We start from the raw sequence: 21,850 nt of genomic DNA, 5'->3' as shown, positions 1-21,850 counted from the left end.
GATGTCTCTACCATGTTCCTTGGCAGCCCATTCCAATTTCCCTTCCTGTGAAGAAATTCTTCATAATGTCCAACCTAAACCTGCCCTGGCACAGCTTTAGACTATGTCTTCTTGTCCTATTGCTTGTTGCCTAAGTATATATAGTAAGTAAATGTACTTTTTGATGGGCTCATGGAATCATTGAGTTTGGAAGTGACACCTCTAGAAGTCTCTAGTCCCACCTTGTTTCCTCAATACCAGGTGAACTCAAGTGGGTTTGTCCAGGACTATGCCTAGTTAGGCTTCAACTGTCTCCAGGGGCAGAGACTCCACAACTCCAGGTAACTTGTTCCAGTGTTGGATCACCTTCAGAATACAAACATTTTTTATTTTGTTGAAATGGGACTTTTTATATTTTTCAGTCCATTGCCCACTGATTCTTGGCATGTTCTCTTGTGCTCTCCTCATATGTCAGATGCTCCAAACCCTTAATCAGTTTGACTGTACTTGTTCTATTATGTCCATGTCTTCCTTGTACTGGGGAGGCTGAAACTGAATCCACAGCCAGAAGGATGTCTCTTACCTGCTGGTGATGCTTTTCCTAACAGAGGCTATTGGTCTTCTAAATTACTTAATATGGGCTTAGGTAGTAAATGTATGTCCTGGCACTGAAATTCATGGAACTAATTAAAATGGATACATGGTGGCTGGCATTGTCAGTGCTCTGACCCTTGAACAAGGAATAAGCAAAGCAACAGTAATATGTACTGAGGGGAAGGAAATTTTCAGGGCATGATTCTCCTATGGCAGTGCTTCTGGATATTGCTATTGTTTTTGGGCACCCTGCTTCCACTTGTGGCTGACATTTCAGGTGAGTTACCACGGTTTGGTCAGTAGAGATGCTTAGATGGAAAGGCATGGCTGCTTCTAGCAAGGCCAGGTTTTGCTACTGTGAAGGGCAATGCAGCTGGGGAACCTGGCAGGACAAGAGGGCTTAGGCAAAGCAGCATGTGGGAGGCAGCCGGGCCGTGGGGGCTGAGCTGATGAGGCTGCACCGCACGCAGTGGGGCTCACATGGGCTGGGCGCACATGGCTGGGCTGGGAGGGCTGAGAGGGTAAGACGTGGGTCATGACCAGGTTGACCTGGGTTGTGTCGCATATGCCGGCGGAGTTTGAGAGCTTAGCTGGGTGCTAGGAATGAGGCTAACAGGAAGATTCAGGGCCAGGGCGCTGGCCCTGTGAGAGGGAGGGACAAGGCGCCCGAGCCGGGTCCGTCAGGTTTACGGGATGGGCCGAGCTAGACTGGGGGCTGGGTCCGGCCGGAGGGGAACTGCGCAACTCGTCGTTTCGCTCCAGCGGCGGCCGAAGGTGGCGGGGGCGTCTAGGGTGCGGCCGGGGCGGGGAGAGGGAGAGAGAGCGCGGAGGGGCGACTCCTCCCCCGCCACACCCGGTGCACAGGAAGAGGAACAGCCGCGCCCTGCTCCCGCTAGCCTCGGCCCAGCGCAGCGCCATGGCGGCGGAGGACGTGGACGGGCTGGCCGTGTCTCGGCCCCACTATGGCTGTGAGTACCGGGACCCCAGGGGTCTGGGAATCCGCGTGACCGCCAAGCGACGCCCCGCCCGAGCTGTCCGTGCCTTCCAGCGTCCAGCGCTGGGAGGGGAGGCTTGGTCACCGCAGGCATGGGGGCAGCCGCGGGGTCCGGGCTCCGGGACTGCCCCGCGGGCGCGGTGCGCCCCGCCGGTTCTCCTCGCGGGCCCCGGCGAGCTGCGCCTTCCGCGAGATGGGCGCTGTGCCGCGCGGGAGCTCGCCAAAGCTCGACGGTCCTCCTGAGTGCTTGCGAGGAGTGCTGGGAGAAGGCAGTGGATGAGCAGCGACGGGGCGTCCCGCGGCTGTGCCGCCGTCGTCTGCCGTGGGCGAGCCCTGCGCCGCGCCCAAGATGTCCGCCGCGGGCGGGGCGGGGGCGGCCCTGCCTTCCGCCTTCCCGCCGATTCTGGCGACCACACCCCATTTGCCCGGCGAAACACCGCTCCCGTCGGACTCGCCTTGTCCCACGACTGCCTTGTCGTGGGCTTGCTGTGGAGAGGGGGGATCTTGGCGTACGACGCGCGGGCTCGCCTGTGCTACGATACTGCGTCAAAAATGATCAACGGCGGAAGAAAACGTGGTGCTGTGGAGGGGCGATGTTGTAGGCGGCAGTCAGTCGGACCTGGTCTTTTAACATTTCTAGGGATAGAGTCGCCACAGCTGTGAGCAGCCCGTGCCAATGCCTCACTATTTTCTTGGTTCAAGAATTTCTCCCTATCATCTGGTCTAAATCTCTCCACTTCTAGTTTCAAACTGTTCCCCCTTCTCCCATCAGTATCGCCCTCTTCCTTTTATAAGCCTCCTTTTAAGTACTGAAAGGCCACAGTGAAGTATCCCTGGAGCCTTCTCCACGCTGAGCAACCCCTGCTATCTCAGCCTGCCGTTTTGGGAAAGGGGTTCCAGCCCCCATAGCATCTTTGTTGCCCTCTGGCAGGTTTTGTGCTGAGGACGCCAGACCTGGATGCGGTGTTCCTGCTGGGGTCTCACAAGTGCACTGCAGATTGTTGTTGAAGTTATTTTAGGTATAAGCTAACCTTTGCTTAATAACAGTATGAGATATTTCCTCTTTGTCAAATTGGTTCATAAAACCTAAAATCTGTAGGTTTTTCTTCTTTTTTTGACATGAGATGTAAGTATGGGAAGAGAAGACTTTTTCACTGAGGCTTTGAACACACAGAATCTGGAAGATTAAGGCATATTACCCCTATGTAGATCTTCAGCATGATCTTAAAATGGCATGCAGGTTGGGAATCTGAATGATTCCCTTCCTTATAGGGAGTGTGAGTAGCATTTCCACCTTGTTTTAGAGGTGGACTATAAAGATATAGAAGGGATTATATGGGTGAATACGTATTTGTGTCCTTCATTAATCTTTTGCTATCAAAATTGGAGGATAGGTGAGGAGACAAGTGGTCGCTGATGGGCTTTTGAGGAAGACAAAGGCAAAACTAGAAGAAAATAAGAAAATAAAGGATTGTTTCTAAGAAATTGTTAGAGGGATGCAGTCAATTTGAGAAATCAGGAAGAAGGAATCTGGCAAATTATGTGACAAGGATAAGGAAATGGAGAGTTTTCTCTTGCTCGTAAAGAACAAGTCATTAGATCCTTACTTTTCTGAATTAAAGAAAAACAACTGTGATGAGTTTCTGTGGGAGAGGTTGGATCTGATTTTTGATGTGCCTGTTCCATTACATTCAATCTTCAATCATCTGAGGGCTGTGTTTTGTTTATTTTCAGCTGTCTTGGATAATGAGAGGTTAACAGCAGAGGAAATGGATGAAAGGCGACGCCAGAATGTAGCCTATGAATACCTTTGTCATCTGGAGGAAGCAAAGAGGTGAGAATAATTGATTTTGAAACTGCTGGTGCTCTAAAAGAAGATGTGACCTTTGGTACAGGGAATAATTTGGATGCATCTTACCTCTTGTCTCGGTTTCTTAGTGGCTATATAGTTTTGCTAGAAAGAACAACCAATCAAAAAAATCAAAGAAACTGCCTTCCTCTCCAAAAAAACCAACTGACCTCTGATGTGTATTTCTAAGGTTCTCAAAGACTTCATGACAAGGGCTCTGTAGCTGTTTGTTCTCTTAATTCTAGCACTGGATGGGTTCTCCTGATGCTATGATGATTTTTTACCTTTTCTTTTTATATATCACTTATATATTCTCAATACTCTTAACATGCATACTTGTAATTCTTTAAGCCTAATGTCTTAGCATAGTCCTGGTATTCTATTAAGCCAGAAGACCAAACATCCTGAAGGCCTTGCACTTGGAGGCCACAAAACCTTATGGTATCTTGAAAAACCAAGACTCCCTCTAAAATATGTCCTGTAAACTAAAATTAAGTCCATCTGGGGGAAAATACTTGAAGATAAGAAAATGTCACACTGTTCATTTAAACCTCTCATTGAAGCAGAATTTTTAAATATACTAATTTACAAAGTCTGTGAAATTGTATATGTGATCTACTGCGTGTGTACATTTTGGTCTATTCCACCTTGGTGAATTATTCCACCATAAAAATCCTTACTAGATACCGAGATAAAAAGCCGTTTATCCCTTAACCCTGTCTAACTCTTAATTCTAAAGCCAAAGGCATCGTGTCCCGTCGTCTAACTTGTATATGTCTGGTGCACTATTGCCTCCTGGCTTAGCAGCGCACATGAAAAACAGTTATTCCCTTCCCCTTACCTGAAACCTTTTACAAATTTAAATTGTAACAGTGTATATTCCTTGCACACTGAGACCTCAATTCTTGCATATTTCTCCATGCATCCATATATTTAATAGATCTGTAGTACTTTTCCCTGGGTTGCTCGGACTGCTTTCTGGGTACTCAGTGTCTTTCTGGAAGTTCACTGCCAAAAGAGAGAAAACTTTTCCAACAGGGCCTTAGTGGGCATACTTAGAAAAAGTGCAATGATTATTTTGTATACTCCAACGGATTAAGTAGTATCATACATTGTTGCACGGTATCTGCTTTTTCTTGATGTTATGGTATAGTAGAGTTTTGCTGAGTTGTCACCTTGAAGTTGTGCTGCTGACATTTGTTTCTCATCTTTTATTTATATGGTCTGTTGTGTTTTCCTGAGTGTTACTCTTCACTCAATCCTGCTGAATTAGATTTTTTCTGATTTTTGTTTAAAATATTGAAATAACTTTTATTCTTATTTTCCCTGTCTGTGTGATGAATTTTGTGTAAATCTGTGTTAGCACAGCAGGCATGTTCAGCTGTAGTGACTTTACTGAGGAGGAAGTACTGAGTTTGTACAAGTTCAAACTCAGTTCTACTGGCAGAATATAAAGGATTGAATTCCAGGACTTTTATTTTACCAAGAATTTATAGTATATTTTTGAAGGGACAGGGAGCACGCAGTTTATGCTGTAGTCCTTTAGGCACTTTATGAGAGTTATGACTGTTGTAAATTCGCAGAGACTGCTTAGTTACTAGTAGACAATTTTCCTTCCGTACAGACTTGAATGAAGTTTGAAGTAGTAAGCAAGATCTGACTGTGTTTCAAAATAACTCCTTCCCTTTGAATCCAAAGTCTACCAGCAAATGCGGGGCAAACAGGAAGAGATGAGTTGCACTGTAGTAATTGTCCAAGCTTGAAGGAGCCCCAGATTCTTCACTTGTGGATTCTTCCTGCATTCAACCTTGGAGTAAATGCTAGAGGAGGTGCTGATTCTCACTTGAATTCCATGCTCAGGTCTGCAAAAAACCCAAAAACCACCTCAGGCAAAAATACATTTTACAGTAACAGCTTTAATATTTTCGTCTAGCTCTTGCTTAATCGTGTGTACTTACTCTTTAAATAAATTAGCTTTGACTCCGAAGTTCTTAGTGATCTTGTCTCTGCTTCTGAGTGTTGTCTTGATGTTGATGAGATTGAGCAGCTGGGCATTTGATTTTTGCCACACGTTGTCAGAAAAAAGAAGTGTTCACTCTTGGCTCAGGGTGAGCATTGAGATGTTTCAAATAATGCCTAGTGGTAGCCAGTATGTTTTGTAAAGAATGAAGAAACAGCTGTGCTGCTCTAAATGCAAGTGGTGGTGTACAGCCTTCCTTGTATCCACCTTGGCAGTAGGAGCACGTATTTTTCAAGTGGAAGGTCTGCTTGGAGAGCCTCAACCCTTATCCAACCCATAACTCATGTTTGCTTAGTGGCATACAGGCTATTCATGTATATGTGAGTGGGAGTTCCTGATTCCTATAGAGAAGGCCATATCACTTAACGTAAGAGTTAAAGATTAAATCTGCTCCAGGAGGGGAGCAGACTTCTGAGTTTAATAATTAAGATATACAAGGGAGAGAAAAGGCTTGAGTTCACTGTCTACTTCCAGGAACTTTTTTTCCTTCCTGAGAGGCTATTTTGTAAATTGCCCTTCGAGTTTTGTTTATTGCTACTAGTGCAGTCTAGAAGAGGGCTTTTGGCTGCTTTGTTGGTAAGGAGTTTATTTAGCAGAAGCAATGAAACAAGAACTATAAGAGATCAGTGTGTTTGAAATTAATGCCCTTGATCTGAGATTTTCTATATTTGAGTTCTTTGCCAGTAGTGTAACTGAGACGTAGCATCTGAATTAGATACTGTGGCTTTTTCTTGTACTATTGATTACAGTCCCTCTGAGCTGTGAGAGGGCTAATAATCTTTCTTCATGGCGAGAGAATGTCAGATTGAAAATTATATCTCTAAGGAGAAGAGGAGGACCTAAGAGCCAAGGAAGGTAGCTGTTGTACTCTGTGTCGCACTCAGAAGCTGGAAAGGTGGATGTTGTAAAGGTGATGGTAGCCAAGGCAGGGTGAGAGGCAGCTGAAGAGCGGCAGTTGATGACTCCTCTCCTCTTCCCTGTAATCATGTTATATTATTACAGTATAGTATTGCATTCAAACACTGTAGTTTGTATTTATTTTTTCTTCTACAACATAAAGACAAGTAAAATCATGTGGTTAACAACATGCTGATTAGCATTGTTAGAGGCTTGCTAGCCCTTTAACCGAGCAACGGATATGGAATCTAGAAGCAAAGTGGTTTTTTTTAAATGTTAGAAGTCAGGAAGATAATAATTGGCTAGCACCTAATTTTGTACTGAAGTAAAAAATATAGAAAAGTTTGAATTTCTCATCTGTTTGATGTGATGGCCCATGTGCAATGTAACTTTGGGCACTTCTGTACTCTATTTATGGCAATTTATAGATGTTTGCAAGACCTGTCTGCTAATGAGCATACATCAGAAGCATTATTAGAGTTGTTTGATTGGTCTTTTTTGACTGTCACTGTTTTTCTATTGTTATTTAGTAGTTTTTTCAGTTAATAATGTGCAACAGTCTTGTGAAACAGGAATTAATTCTTGCTAGTTGGAGAAAGTTACACTCTGCTTCCCTAAGTTGCTCAAGATTGTGAAAGACTGAAATGAAATTTGGAGTTAAAATGAAGATTGTGAATAGAGGGATTCCTGTGCTATGTGAAGAAAAATGGCTTTATTGAAAAGTGCTGTTTAATACTTCAAATTTTCTTTTCCACGTTCTCTTGTTTGTTTGTTTGGATTGCTTTACTTTTTGTTTTGTTTTGGTTTTGGTTTTTTTTTTTTGTTTTTCCCTCTCTCCAAATCACAGTAATTGAATAGAAAAGCTGTGGCAGTGCAGATAAAACTGCAAAAATATACTCTGTTCTGTTGTCAGCTCATTCTCACAGAAGGGTAAAGGTATATTTGTCTTGAACAGAAGCAGTCTGAGACCTGATTTTTGTGGTCCTTTTCTAAGAGTCAGGGTGTTTTACTATAATATCCTTCATCAGTGTTTCCACTTGGAGATTGGGTCAGATACTGGTTTTGGGTTGGTTGTTTGAACTGGTTTTTCATATGTGTTGTTTTGTGGTGGGTTTTTTTGTTTGTTTTCTGCTTCTCTCAGACAAAATGCAAGTGTCATGTTAGATTGTAATCCAGGAGTATTCATAGACAATATTTTATTATCACTAGTTATAAGTTGAAGTAACTTCTACTTAGCTCTTACTGCTTTATTTGGGCTTTTATCGGGTCCTGTTTGGACTTGAGGTATTTCTCTACAGATCCTGTTCTGTTTCGTGTGACCTCATGCAGTTGCAGGGAGTGGCTGTCTGGACTGGAAATGACTTGGAATGCACATTCATGACTATTTTTTCTGAGAAGCGGGTGGAGAGAGGTACAGAAAGGACAGTGGTGGAGTACCACCATCTTTGCCTCACTTCAGATACTTCTTTTATGACTCACTGGAAATGGTAATGAACAGCAGGCCAGGAGGAAAGAAACAGCTGTTTGTTCAGAGACCAGGTTTTTTCTTTTTGGACGGTGCTTTCTGAAGGAGTACTGTGTATAATGTAAGGAGAAAGCAGCCCAAAATAACCAAAGCAAACAGATGTTGCTAACAGTTCTTGGCTATTAAGTACTGTGAACTGCTTCTTAATAATCCTTATTTACAAGAAATCAAGTTGGTCTTGAGGAGTCATAACTTCAGTGATGTTGTAGCTTCCAGGCATTTAGGCCTATTTAGTTTCTAATGCTAAATGATCAAGGCAATTATCTTGAAGAAGATTTCTGTGTGTTTGATAATTATGTTCCTCTTGACTGTGGGCTTGGTACTCATCTGAAAGCTCTCCAGGACAAATGATCAATCTTTTTTAGCAGACATGGCAAGAGCAGCAGTATCCTCATCAGCAAGAGCAGCTAAGAGAATTTTAACAGGTTTATGGCAGTGTTTGCAAGGAAGCAAAGAGGAACCTCATATTTACTTTTAAGGGGATAGGGAGTAGTAGAGGGAAAGATTTTAATGACAGAGTATCAGTACTGTCTTTGGTTCAGCTGCATGTTGCCAGGAAGAGTACATCAATCACTGGGAAAAATCTGACATATGTTACTCAATTATGTCTTGCTCTCATCTTTCAATAAAATGAATAGTATGGTTAGTCAAAAAAATGCCATATCTGTGGTGTTGCAGTAGTAAGCAGTGAAAAAGTTTTTAAGCCATAGTTTTGTACATTCTTTTGGGTGGTTAATGCAGATACTGTTGGGAAGAAAAAAAAAGGCGCTGCCTTTTGCTCTCACTGCTTTTTCCTCTGCTGTGGTGCTACAGCGGCCATGCATCTTTTCCTTGGCACATTTCTGGGGAATTGCATTAGAAGAAGGGCTAAACGATCACAAACAGAAGCATCTAGATGTGAAGGCACGATGTGCAACAGTTGGAATGAATTTTCTTTAACAATGCCTGGTTTAGTTGCTGGTCATCCAGATCCCAGCATGTTTGCATTTGGTTTCGCTAGACCCCCTTTGAAGGCAGAGCGTAGTGAACAAATGCTGGTGAATCATGGAGGTGGTACTGGACAGAGATAGTCATCGCTGTTTACTGTCAAAGGATATGGAAAGGTTTATCCTTATCTGTAACCTGTAAATTCTCCATCTGGTTGCCAACTGAGAAGGTGTGCAGAAGATGTGAGAAGAACTTGATGACTGGTTACCCTCCATGTCAGGGCAGCAGCTCCTGGACCTCCTGATCCTTGTTGGGCCAGGTGTAATGGCCCTCTCCTGGGTGGATAGCTTGAACATCCTTTTCCTGCTTGAGCAAGAGCTTTTTCTTTTCTAAGGCAAGTAACAAAACTCTAAATTTCTATTTCGGCTTGTTAGATTTTTCAAAGCTGTTTGAGTTGAAAGTGAAATTAAGAATGATGCTTTTGGTAGAGAAAGAGAGGGTTAGAAATAGACCAATCAGCAGTGAAATGTGTTTTAGTAAACACATCTTGCTCAATAGAATAAGTCAATTTACAATCCTGATAGTTTATAGTAATTACTGGTGTAATTTTAATGGTTGTAAAGGTACCTGACAATGTGTCATACTGATATGAGCAAAGTCCTCTGAGTTAACAAGTGTGATTTTGGATTTACATGCTTTGGAAGTCTTTAACGGACTGATCTTGAACATTGTATCTCTTGATGATGATCTTGTTTCCCAGGGTGTTGGTTGTTGCACCACTGTGAAAGCCTTCCTGTGCTTCTCTTCCCTCCACCCTTCCCTGGGATGTGATTATGATCTTTGAAGAGTGGAATTCTAAATAAGTATTGTTGGTACCTTCCTTTAGATAGGACACCTGCTGTCTGAAACATGCTGGTGTCCCTTAGTCTTCTTTTGTGAGCCTTGTTTCTGTAGGATCAGTTCTGAGGCAAAAGATGATAGTGCTTTAAATGGTGTCAGTGCTGGGTGCTAGACAAGGTGGACAAAAAAAATTGATGTATTATACAAATATGGACCCTGAGGGTGAGCAAATCCATTGGGGAATTAGGGAAAGGGAAACAGTTTTTCTTTATTGAGGTTTTGTTGTTCTGAATGGAATGCTTAGTATGCTGTAAGTCATTGTGTGACATAATTTGTCATTTTTGTAATAGGAATTAAATGGCAGGCTAGCATTATTCACTGTCTCATTTCCAGCTTCTGACTGATGGTTGTACTGTGATCACTGAAACTCCATTTGTCAGAGCTCTGTCCACTTGTGTGTTTTCTGCCACTCTTAAGATTTTTGCCAAATTCTCCTGTTACAGCAGCCACATGAAGAATAAGATGCTATCACAAACTATTACTTAAGGAGGTTTATATTATTTACTGTATGTCAGAAATCCTGTGAAACAAACTACTTTCCACATAAATAAATGTAGTTTTCAACACAGAAACAGGTTGATCATGTTACAGGTCCTTCTTGCTCAAAATGTAGCTGTCCTGAAATTGTGAATCTAGCTAAGTAACTACCAAAACCTGAAGTATGTGAATATGTTTGGGTCTTTACTGCTGAAGGTTTTCATACCAACTTTGGCAGATCAAGAACAATTTTTTCATTTATTTTCTTGTGAGCAAAACTATTGTTATATGTTTTATGCTTTTTTTTTTTTTTTAGCCCTGACTAGACAACTTTAGGAACTTTTGCATTAGCACTGTGATATTTGGCAGAGTTATACCATAAAGGTTTCCAGTATTGATTTTATTGATGCTCCAGGCACTTCAAAAGTGCACAAAAATGACCTCATTTCAAGAATTTGTACTCACAGTCTGAGCACGTGCATGGAAATCACGTGTTGAAAATGTCTTTGAAGAATGTGATTTTGGGCAAATAGCCTGCCTATTTCGTGGTTGTGAGAAGGAGACGTTTAAGGCAGTCTAACTCTGTTGGTAAAGCACAAGCTTAGGTAGGCTTGTTTTCCTAAGTAAAATACATTGGTATGGTATACAGACAGTGTTATGAAGATCGGAGACTAACAGTCATATATGGCCCTGGAAAGAGAGTTGAGCTCTGTGCCCCTCCAGTCTCCCTCCGTTTCCTCATTCAGGGGAAATGGAGCATACGCCTCTTAAAGAAGAAGACAACGACCTTCCGAAACGCGGTTGGTAGGGGAACTCTGGAAGCAAAGAAGCGCTGCTGTGGCACTGACATGCTTACCAAGAGAAGACTCACATGATTCTGACCTGTGATCAGGAGCTCTGTGGCCAGTGCTCTCAAGCTAGTGACTCAGAAGTTTACATGGAGGTTCTGTTTGCAGCTTTCCTGCTAATGCAACTGGTGAGGTATTCAGTAAGCAGAATGTGATGTGGAACTGAGCTTCAACCAACAGTGTTGGTACTGATACAGATCGTACCAGTTATTCTTCAGCATGATGTGTCAAGGTTACATACTTTATATTCTTAGAGTTCTTATTTGCTGGAAGTGATATAATGTCACTCTTGAGGCCTGCACAGTGGAACTGACTACCAGGTGCAGACTTAGATGGTGTGGTGAGCCACTGAGTCATCTCAGAGTTGAAAAATGTCCCTGGCTAGGTCTGTGTTTTGGAATGGTAGGAGAAATGAAGGTTAGAAAATGTTATTTATATTTCTGGCCCCTTCAAATAATTAGTTTTACTTGGAAATTATTGTTACTTAATGATGACCAAGAAGTGAGCTTTCCTCATTGGTGGATAAAATCACTTTTTTCAACTATTGATGCCTTCTGTATTTTGTATGTCTTGCTCTGTTTTCTTTTTGTGCTGGAACATACTGCATGGTAGTCCTGTCATGAAATGAGCAGCCTTCTTTAGAGGCTTTTTCCATTTTTAAAATTTTCTACTCCAGTATTTTTGTTTATTCAATTTGCAACAGTTTCCAGAGAGATGGTTTGCTAGTTATACTTCCTCAGGCTTGTCTATAATCAGTCCGAGAGGAAAAGAGTGGCTTTTTATTTATTTTCCACACTATTTAAATTGTCTCAGGTTTAGCCGGACTCAACATTTTCACAAATGAAAGAGCAAAAGGTATGCCACATGATCAGTGTTAAGTTTTTGCTGTGTCTAAACTCCAGATCTGGTTGAATTACACCTACGATACTTTTCAAACATAAGGACACATTTGTGTAAATTTGTCATAACTCTCAATAACGCCAGATTGTGGGAGAATAAAAAAGTTGCTAGTTGAGATGATGATGTTGTTTTTTTCCAGTCCTTGGTAATGAAGCAGAGTTTCCTTTGAAAGCTTGAAGACAATGTTACTTGAGAGACTGACTGCCCAACAATACCTGATGTTACCTTTTTGTTGTCATGTGTTGTCAGGAGAGCCTGGCTCTGAGTTGCAGTTGATGGTAGTAGCTGCATGTAGGTATTCAAGAATCTTTTTCTAGGAGGGGGATTTTGTAACAGTATGACTAACTGATTGAAAAGGTGCACTTACTACTTTAATTAGAGCTAGCTTCAGTAAAATTGTAAGTCCAGTACTGTCTATGCAGTCATGTGATGAAACTTGATTGAAAAACCAATTCTGGGTTAAACATTGTTTTCTGTACTGGTGAGAGGGAGGGAGCATAGTGGAAACAAGTAGCAGAAGTAGCAGAAAATAATTGAAAGTTTCTGCAAAAAGCTTATTGATGGCATATTGTTCTAATGCCTGATGTCAAAAAGGAGTAGAGGTTGTTGCCCATCACCTGGGTTCCCTGCTCATTGAGAAATGTATTTGTATCATTCATCTGGAAATTCCACATGTATTTCTGCCTTTTAAGGATGACAGGGGTTAATTTTAATACAAGTATGTAAGCTTTTAAATATAAAAGGTACTGAATGATATTTTCTGAAAACATAGCTTTGTCCTCTGGCTTAGCAAATGGTTAAGGAATGCTACACCAAGCAGGAACATTACTGTATGTAAATTGCTCTGGTTTTGTAGTTATAATAACACCCACCTAAGAACCTGTTGAAACAGGTATGAGTACATTGAGATAGCTTATGTTCTAATTATGGGCCATTTATCTTTCGTTATGGAGACAGACAAAACTCACTGCCTCTGTGCCCTTCCACAAGGTACTAATTAAATTGTTTGGTCACATGTCCCTTCTACTTACTTTAGGTCTTCTAGTGTGAAGAAAGTGGATGTTTTTTGGTCTTTTTTTTTGTTTTCCAGGTAAGGTAGTTGGGAAGGTGTTGTGAAAACTGTTGCTATGATTTGGACTCTATCAGCATCTGAGTAGCTCTGTGTCCTCTCAGGAATCTTTGGTTCTAATGGTCTGTGGCATGCAAGTGACAGTATCTTTTTGATAATAGTCCAGAATTTTTAAACTTATGTCATGTTTATCACATATTCAGTTAGTATGTGCATCTTTCTAGAACTTAATATTCAAGAGCAACTAAGTTTTGAGAGGAAAGCGGCAAAACCTGGAAAAACAGTAGTTTTAAGAAGAACTGAGTTTCTTTCTGTATTTTATGTATAGATATTTTCCAGGTGTTTCCAGAAACCTTTTCTTCCTGGTAAACACTACTTTCCAGGTCCTGCTTTAGGTTGCAAGCCCCACCTTTTTCCTGGGCTCAGGCTGCAGTCCACAGTGCAGTGGTGTCTCATTTGGGATTTAAAGTGCATTGGGTTGCAGCAGGATCAACTACTTGCTTGTGTTTCAGATCAGTGCCAGTAGCGTGGGTTTATAATCCCTGTAAGCCAAATTATTAACTTTGTTTACGTTATACTGTCAGCTCTGTTTTGTATTACGGACTGTTGCTCTTTTGGACCCCTGTTGTCTTGAAAGTCGCCTTTCTGTGATCTTATTTGGTCCAAGTCCTGTAAGAGCTTTAGAGTTCAGCTGCAAGTGAGGCGTGGTCTGAGTAAGACACTTTAGAAAATGGCCTGTGGTTGTGCAGGTCCCTTTTTTAGAGACTAGAGTGGTCAGGTAGCCGGTCATCTTCAGGTGAAATTGTAGCTGAGCTTGCAGGTTATAGCCTCCAGTAGCTTGTACAGAAAAAATATCAAGATGCACCTTTATTTTGAGAACAGTGATTTTTTTCAAAATGTTTTGCTGTAGTCTTTATTTTTGTCATGAGATCTGTGATACCATTTGATGAGATGAAAGGTAGCAATATAAGGGAAAATGAGTTATGAGGAGAAGAATGCCTGTTCCATGTTTTTTCCCCTGTTCTTGAAACGTAATAGTAGGATGGGAGAAGACATATAGGAAGATAGACTTAAGAACCTCATCGTTGAACTGAAAGAGGGTAGGTTTAGATTCGATATAAGGGGAAAAAATCTTTACTGTATGGATGTTGAGGCACCTGAAGCAGTTTGCCCAGGAAATTGTGGCTTGCCCTATCCCTGTAAGTGTTCAGGACCAGTCTTGGATGGTCTGAGCAACTTTGTCTAGTGGAAGGTGTCCCTGCTTATAGCAGAGGGTTGGAATGAAAAAGGCCTTGAGGTCCTTTCTGACTCAAACCGTTCTGTGATTCTGTGAACATTGTAGGACCTCTCTGTGAGATTTTAAAGAGCTTGAGTAAGTGACACAAAGTCCTGAAATAACTAGCAAATACTTAATGAGAGTAAAGAAATGCTTGTGAGAAACCGGTACAAGGGGAAGATTTAAGTTAAGTTAGTTAAAAGGACTGGCTGGCCACACTATCTGTACACCAGTGCAACCTAGGTCGTGGGCTGAAGCAGAAACATGAAGATGAGATGGTGTCTTAATTACTTTTGAAACTCTGGCTGATTAACTCTGAACTCTTCTCCTTAATATTTTCTCTGAAGTATTACTGACTAGCATTTTAATGATGCCACTCTGTGTTAGTGTTATATCTGTTTTCAACCCCTAGTGCTAAGTGAATGGTATGCTTGAGTATGAGAGCAGCAGCAGCATGAGACTTGTTTGGCATGGGATTTTGTTCACAAATTAGAAATGTATTGATATGACAAATTTTGTTGGTTTTGCACTTTCAGATGGATGGAGGCTTGTTTGAATGAGGAGCTTCCTGCCACAACAGAGCTGGAAGAAGGATTGAGAAATGGAGTCTACCTGGCAAAACTTGGAAACTTTTTCTCCCCTAAAGTGGTTTCTGTGAAGAAAATCTATGACAGGGAACAGACTAGGTATAAAGTGAGTACTGTTGACCATGGATACTTCTTTAGGTAGACATCTAAAATGGGAATATGTACGCATGGAAATACTGTGAGAAAATAAGCGTAAAGTTAATTTATATTAGTCTTACCTGAGAAACTCTGCCTTCATTCTAGAACAATGGTTAAATTAGGGGGTGGGTGGACTCTTACCTTTATATCTAAGCTTGTACTTAGGTAAAATAATTTCTTGTAAATGGTCAATATGAGTGTTTGTAGAAGAGTTCGGACTTCTTTCCTGCAAAAATGCTGTTTTCACTATCTGTGTTAATGAAACTCATTGCTATTCTTGAAAGCTGTGATATTTTGTTTCTAAGTGCCCTCCCTCTTGTTTCTGCCTGTTTTTATTTCAGGCAACTGGTCTCCACTTCCGACACACAGATAATGTGATCCAATGGCTGAATGCCATGTCTGAGATTGGCCTCCCCAAGGTAACTTCTGTCTTGTACATACGAATAAATAAATAATCTCAGAAAAGCTTTGCGTTCTGTGGAAACATTTACTGTTACAAAAAGAATCAGTACACTTACATTAGTTAATTCTTAAATTTCTAGATTTGTGTCCCTATAGAAACTCTCTCCTAGAACTTGCTGAAAGATTTTATTCTGCTACATGTGTGAGAATGACTAGGAGCAAAATAATTTATCCCTGTGTACCATATCCCTGATATTACTTATCTTGCATAATATCTGCAATATGTCGTTCTTGCCTTGTTTTGAGCAGCGACAGTTTGATTGTGAAAGTTTTTTTAGAAGTCAATGCTAAACGTAGCAGCACAACAGAAAATACTATGTTCTCTGTTTCTTTAGTCTTTCCTGTTAAATTTTCACGTCAAGTTGAAAATGTTCCTGATATGGCTTAATCAAGTATAAATGATTGACTTGACTAGAGAAATGGCCAGATAAACTTTTCAGAGCTAATAAACACAGTTGCCTGACAGTGTATGGAACTGTGGTAGCATTGGGCTGATAGTCAAGTTTATTTGTGGCCATGTTATGCATAGTCTCATCAAAACTGGCATTGTGTAGTTTAAGTTGATGCATGTTTTCTTTGCATATGTACTTGCAAATTGAACACTTTTGTTTTGGCAAAGATTTTTAAATAACTTGTGATTTACTAGTTGAGCTTTCCTGGGATCTATGATGATCTTACAGAAACACATTTGGTATTAGAAAATACTGGAATATGCTGTTAGGGTAGTTAGGTGAAAAGAAATGAGGGATTTAGACGGAGAGGCATCAAGTGCCAGGTATGAGGTAAGATTTTTCAGATGCATTAGGCTTTGGGTGGAAGTAAATGTGTGAGAAGATGTTGAGGAAACTAAGTTGGGGTTCAGTACATTTACATGAGATACTGGTGCTTTAAGTATTTTACCATGCAGAACAGCCAGCGAACTGATGCTGTGGAGTTAAGGGTCATTCAGTTGCTCTTGCCTTTACAGAAAGAGCAGTGCTATTTTGTTCTCATAGGCAACAGCCAGGAACCTTCAAATATCTGGAAAATAACATACTTTATTATGTTCCAATAAATCAGGACTTCTGAAATAGTTGAAATGTCATTTGTTAAACTTGGAAGGCTTTGTGTTTGAAAGCTTTTGGGTCCAGCTAACTGAAAATATAGTATGCAGAGCACCTCTGTGCTGGTCTGGGTTTCCAGTTTCCCTTTGAAACTGTCTCTCCTCTTGTTTCTCAACCACATTTAATCCAAACAAAATTGTGTTTTCTCTCTTCTCCTGTAAGTCTTTTTTCATCCTTTGACTTTCACTGAGGTCCTTGCTAATACCTCATGACCCAGTCAGTATCTTGGTGTACGCACAAAAGAAAGGTTCTGCCCATTCACATATGTAGAACTAGGCAGGAAAAGGACAGCTCTGATTTGTGCATTGGAAACAAAAGGAAGCATTGACACTTCATTAGGAGAAACACCGGTCCAGGGCAGAGAAGCTTGAAGAGTTGTGTTCCATGAGCTGTTTCTCTAGTGTAATGTGGAAGAATTGAGCTGATGTGATTTGGCTATATAGATTGAATATAATTCAGACAGCTACCTTTGTTTTATCTCTAGATATTCTACCCAGAAACAACAGATATCTATGATCGCAAGAACATGCCACGCTGTATCTATTGTATTCATGCACTCAGGTAAGGAATACTAGACAGAAATTTGATTGCTTCTGAAATCTTTCTGCAAAGCTGAAACGTGACAGGACAGACAGCTGAACTGAAGGCTGGATGACGGCAAGTCTTCTAGCAGAACAATCTCATCAGGTCAGCAAAGATCAATTAAGCCAATATTTTGCCTATGGCAGGGGCCAAATCAGATTCTAAAGGAAAAAAGCCAGTCAAGTATGTTGATATTACTACCTTTTCATTCTGGTTCCCACCCTCTCTGCTGTCTGAGGCAGAGCTAGGCATCGTTTAACCAAGAAGATAGTAAGGCACTGGCACAGATTACTCAGAGAAGCTTTGGCTGTCCCATCCCTGGAAGTGTTCAAGTCCAGGTTGGACTTTAACAGCCTGGGATAGTGGAAGGTGTCCCTCCCTGTGGCAGGGGGATGAGTTGAAAGTAGATGATCTTTAAGATCCCTTCCAAGCCACGCCTTTCTGTGATTCTGTGATCTGTGTTGAGCTAGCATGACAGGCAGAAAGTAGGAGTTGGTTTTCTTTCCCAGACCCATGTTTCTGCAGCTGTATGGGATCATCCCTCCTTTGTAGCGATTCCATTTCTCATCAGGCCGCAGGTGAATACATTAACCCTATTTTAGTGAGCCAAATCAGCCTAGTGAATACTTCACTATTAGAGATGCCACACCTGCAGTCCTGTGTCCAGTTCTGGGCTCTCCAGCATTAGAGAGACACAAACCAGCTGGAGAGAGCTTAAGGAAAGGTCACTAAGATGCTTAATGGACTAGAGGATCTCTCCTATCAGGACAGGCTGAGACAGTTGGGACTATTCAGCTTATATAACATATAGTGCCATGGGAATCTCAACAATGTGTGCAGCTATCTGAAGGGAGGATGCAAAGGAGAAGCCAGGCTCTTCTCAGTGATGACCCATGATGTGATAAGAGGCAAATGGCATAGTCTGAACCACAGGAGAGTCCCTCTTAACATCAGCAAATTTATCTGTGAAATTCTGCTTCATTTATCTGTGAGATTGACCGAAGAGTGGCACAGGTTGCTCTGAAATGTGAAGTCTCCACTCTTTTGATCCTCAAAAGCCGTCTGAAATGATCCTGGGGAACTTGATCCTATGTGACCTGGTTTGAAAAGGGAGCTTCAACAAGACAAACTTGAGAGTGCCCTTCTAGCCTCAACCATTCTGTTATTCTTTGAAGACTTCATAGTGGTGGGCATAGTTACATTCCACTAAGGGGGGAAGAGAAGAGTCAGCTCACTGTCTTGGTGATTATGAGCTATTATATTGGCTTACCTCTCCTTGAATCTGTATCTCCTAAAACTGTATCATTGCTAGAACCACAAGGAAAAATGCCTAGTTCTAATTATTTGCTTCTTTTATTTTCTAGCCTGTACCTTTTTAAACTGGGTCTTGCCCCTCAGATTCAGGATTTGTATGGCAAGGTAGACTTTACAGGTAAAAAAACCCCAGCACTTACGTATGCTGCCTTCATCTCATATCCTTCTAGATCAGTTATTGAACGCTTGTTTAAGTCAATTAAAGGATTGTTGCTGTGATATTCTTAATGTAAATAAAATCATAAATTAATGGCTGTGAGGAGTTTCAGTAATTTAAGAAAAAGAACTTAATTTGCCAGCTTCCAAGACAGGCAGTTAGACAGTCATTGGTTCATTTATTGTACTGTAAACATTTATTTCACAAATAACAATGTCTGAACGCTTTTGTCTCTGTGGTAAGATGCTTAAGCCTTGCATCCATCTTTTAGAGTTGTATGATATTTAGCATCTGTCTTTTAGAATTGTATGATATTTAGCAACCGCATGTGTTTACGCACTGCATTCGCTTCTCTCAGTGTAGCCTGTTTGTGGGGAAAAAGAAAACACACTGCCTGTGTGTTTCCTGACCTGTTGGCAACCACAGTTGAGGTACCTCAGAATGGAGTCGGTTTCCAGCTCCTCATGAGAGTTCTTGCATTGTTTTCTAATAAGAAAAGCTATGGAATACTCCCTTACGAGTTTCTGGGAGAAATGTAGATTTTAGGAGAGTGTGCAAAATGTCTTAGCATTTTCATTTATTTTGTTTCACTTACTGAGTTACATTCAAAGTATTATTTAAATAATAATTGTCATCTGTTGTAGCTGTCCTATTTTTTTTTTTTTAGCAGCAGTTAGTACAACAGTGCTAATGGATTGTTAATGATAATGCCCTGTAACACTAATTTAACATGTTTCAGAGGAGGAAATCAGTAATATGAGGCTTGAACTGGAGAAGTATGGCATTCAGATGCCTGCCTTCAGCAAGATTGGAGGAATTCTTGCAAATGAACTTTCTGTGGATGAAGCTGCATGTAAGGAAAAATGGCATTTTGTTTGAATTTTCAAATCAGCTGATCATTTAAGTGTTGGTTTTAATGCTGCAAGTTTTAAGGCTAGTACAGTCTTTCTGATAGGCCTTTTCGAAAACTGCGAAGATGTTTTTATTCTTTCCCTTGAGTATTTTTCTTTTTTCTGGAGCATGATGATTTGACTACTTAAAATATTGTAATTAGGAGTTAGGCTGCTATTTTTTTCAAAACACAAAACCATGATGAAATTAGATATACTTTGATAATTCTTTTGCTTTCCAGTTAATTTTCAGATGATTTTTCTGCTCTTTTCAAATAAGGGATTCTGGATTTCTTGATTTTTAACAGTGCTATTTTGTTTGGGACTAAGTGGCAGACTGTGGCTTGTTTTTCAGTGCATGCTGCTGTCATTGCCATTAATGAAGCAATTGACCGTCAGGTTCCAGCTGACACTCTTACAGCAATGAAGAACCCTAATGCTATGCTAATAAATCTGGATGATCAACTGGAATCCACTTACCAAGCCACACTCTACAGAGCAAAGCAAGACAAGATGGACAATGCTAAAAATAGGGTAGCTCAGTTCTTCTTTCAAACCATTTGTGTGCGTTGCTATGTTGTATTGCAATGTAAACTGTGGGGAATTTGCTGAATGTGTGTTAAGGTCATGTATATGTGGTCTTAGGTGGATTTACTCCTCCTGGCATTCTGTTACGTTCCCCAGTAACCTATCTTTTTGCAGAAAACAGGCAAGAGTTAACTGCATTAGTCTGTTTAGCTGTCTGAAACATGGGCCACATAGATACAGAATTCCTGTCAACGTTTTTTTGTTGGGAGTGCATACTTCTGTTTTCACAGATATGTTTTTCTAACATTGAAATGATGAGCAAAACTGACTGATGCTGGAAGTGGTCCACGTTGCTTTAGAATACTGTATAATACATGCCTAACTCTGTGTACAGCTTTCTGTGTTCTGGAGCTCTACTGTGTGTTCAGTAGAGCCATTAGATTGAAATAAGATGTGGTTCTAAGCTGTCTGTATCAGAGTTTGACTATAGTTACTCCAAATGTGTTTATGTCTAGGGCTTCTTTTTGCATGTGTAGAGGTAGTGTATGTGTGGCCTATCTCAGCTCTATATGGGTCAACATTTACCCTTCCTGACCTTTTCAGTTAGAAGGTCTGTAAGGGAGAAGGAAGCTGTAGAAACCCTGATTAGTTTTTATTTCATCTTCAGATTGCCTCAGAAAGTTCAGATAGAGAGAGAGATGTGTATGAAGAACTTCTGACTCAAGCTGAGATTCAGGGAAACATCAATAAAGTGAACAGTAAGTGTAATGTTATACTAATAGTCTTAATTAAAAGAATACTTCAAAATGATACCTGTGCTCCTCTTTTTCTGTAATGCTGACAAAATTTCAAGGAAGTTCCCTTGTTTTTGTGGGCTGTTTTAGTGGTGGGGTGTTTTGGTTTTCTTCAGTTGTGTGGTTTTCTTGTTGTTAGCTGGTTTTGGTTTGGTTTTGTTTTGTTTTTTTTAGTCATTATTAGTACATAGTTGTAAGCTTAATTCACTACGACTTCTGTAACCCTTCCTTTTGGAAATGGATTGTCCATGTTGCTGAGCCCTTCAATTCTTCATTCTGAATAGTGTATGCCATTTAATAGCCTGTTTTTCAGGCTAATAATTCATAATTGACTTCATAATTGATTCTGGAAGTGTTCCTTTTGGATTACATACCCAACTTGTTGTCTATCAGGTCTAAGAGTATTTCTTTCTGAGTGGTAGGTTGTGTAAACCATGGCACTTTCTCAAGATTCTGTTTTACTGTTGCTAGCACATGCAGCCATATCAAAGATTGACCTGGCTTTGGAACGAGGTGATGCGTTAGCACTGTATGAAGCTTTGGCAACACCAGCCCTGGGACTTCGAGAATTGCTACGAGAAAATTGCGATTGGTATTTCAAGCAGTTCTTGAGTGATAGACAACAGAAGCAGGAGGTATGGAAAAGTATAGATTACCCTGATTTGTGAGGTTTTTTTCCCTGCCTTTCACCATACAACTGTGTACTAATCACTTGGTATATACCTGCGTTACGGTTTAGTGTTGTCTAGAAAAAGTCAGTGTTAAGAGATGAAAGCATTGAGTAAGCCTATTATTTAGGCTTTATCTCTGCATGTGAAAGGCCAGTACAATTTTTGTATGTAGGTGTACATATAATAGACCAAACCTTAAACTGCCAACTTGTGTGTGTATAGAACTATTAAAATTAAGGTGTGTCCTCCCTCATTTTGCTATTGTCAGTGCCTAAATAATGTGAATACGTGTGTTTTATAAACACCTATCAGATAAGCCTGAACTGCTTTCACTGTGGAGAATACTATCATACACCACTTGAAGACGTG

General features: G+C 40.8%; 1 protein-coding gene across 3 annotated transcripts in view; it reads left to right on the top strand.

The window, feature by feature from the left end:
* Nucleotides 1-1,278: 1,278 nt before the first annotated feature.
* Nucleotides 1,279-21,850, top strand: part of IQGAP1 (IQ motif containing GTPase activating protein 1) — a 53,287-nt gene continuing 32,715 nt past the window's right edge. Inside the window, exons 1-10 of one of the 3 annotated variants that reach the window (XR_012582058.1) lie at nucleotides 1,279-1,541; nucleotides 3,302-3,401; nucleotides 14,792-14,948; nucleotides 15,322-15,399; nucleotides 17,030-17,106; nucleotides 18,492-18,559; nucleotides 19,338-19,451; nucleotides 19,844-20,052; nucleotides 20,684-20,774; nucleotides 21,282-21,445. Coding sequence is in view for 2 of the 3 variants with exons in the window: in XM_074548964.1 (XP_074405065.1) it covers nucleotides 1,490-1,541; nucleotides 3,302-3,401; nucleotides 14,792-14,948; nucleotides 15,322-15,399; nucleotides 17,030-17,106; nucleotides 18,492-18,559; nucleotides 19,338-19,451; nucleotides 19,844-20,052; nucleotides 20,684-20,774; nucleotides 21,282-21,445 (1,110 nt within the window). In the remaining variant the exon portion in view is untranslated. The remainder of the gene's footprint in view (nucleotides 1,542-3,301; nucleotides 3,402-14,791; nucleotides 14,949-15,321; nucleotides 15,400-17,029; nucleotides 17,107-18,491; nucleotides 18,560-19,337; nucleotides 19,452-19,843; nucleotides 20,053-20,683; nucleotides 20,775-21,281; nucleotides 21,446-21,850) is intronic. The other 2 variants (XM_005496003.4, XM_074548964.1) reach the window with 2 other exon arrangements.

Source organism: Zonotrichia albicollis, chromosome 11 (assembly GCF_047830755.1).
Source record: "Zonotrichia albicollis isolate bZonAlb1 chromosome 11, bZonAlb1.hap1, whole genome shotgun sequence".
Taxonomy (NCBI): Eukaryota; Metazoa; Chordata; class Aves; order Passeriformes; family Passerellidae; genus Zonotrichia; species Zonotrichia albicollis.
Note: the sequence above shows the minus strand (reverse complement) of the source record. Positions and strands in the feature narration are given on the sequence as shown.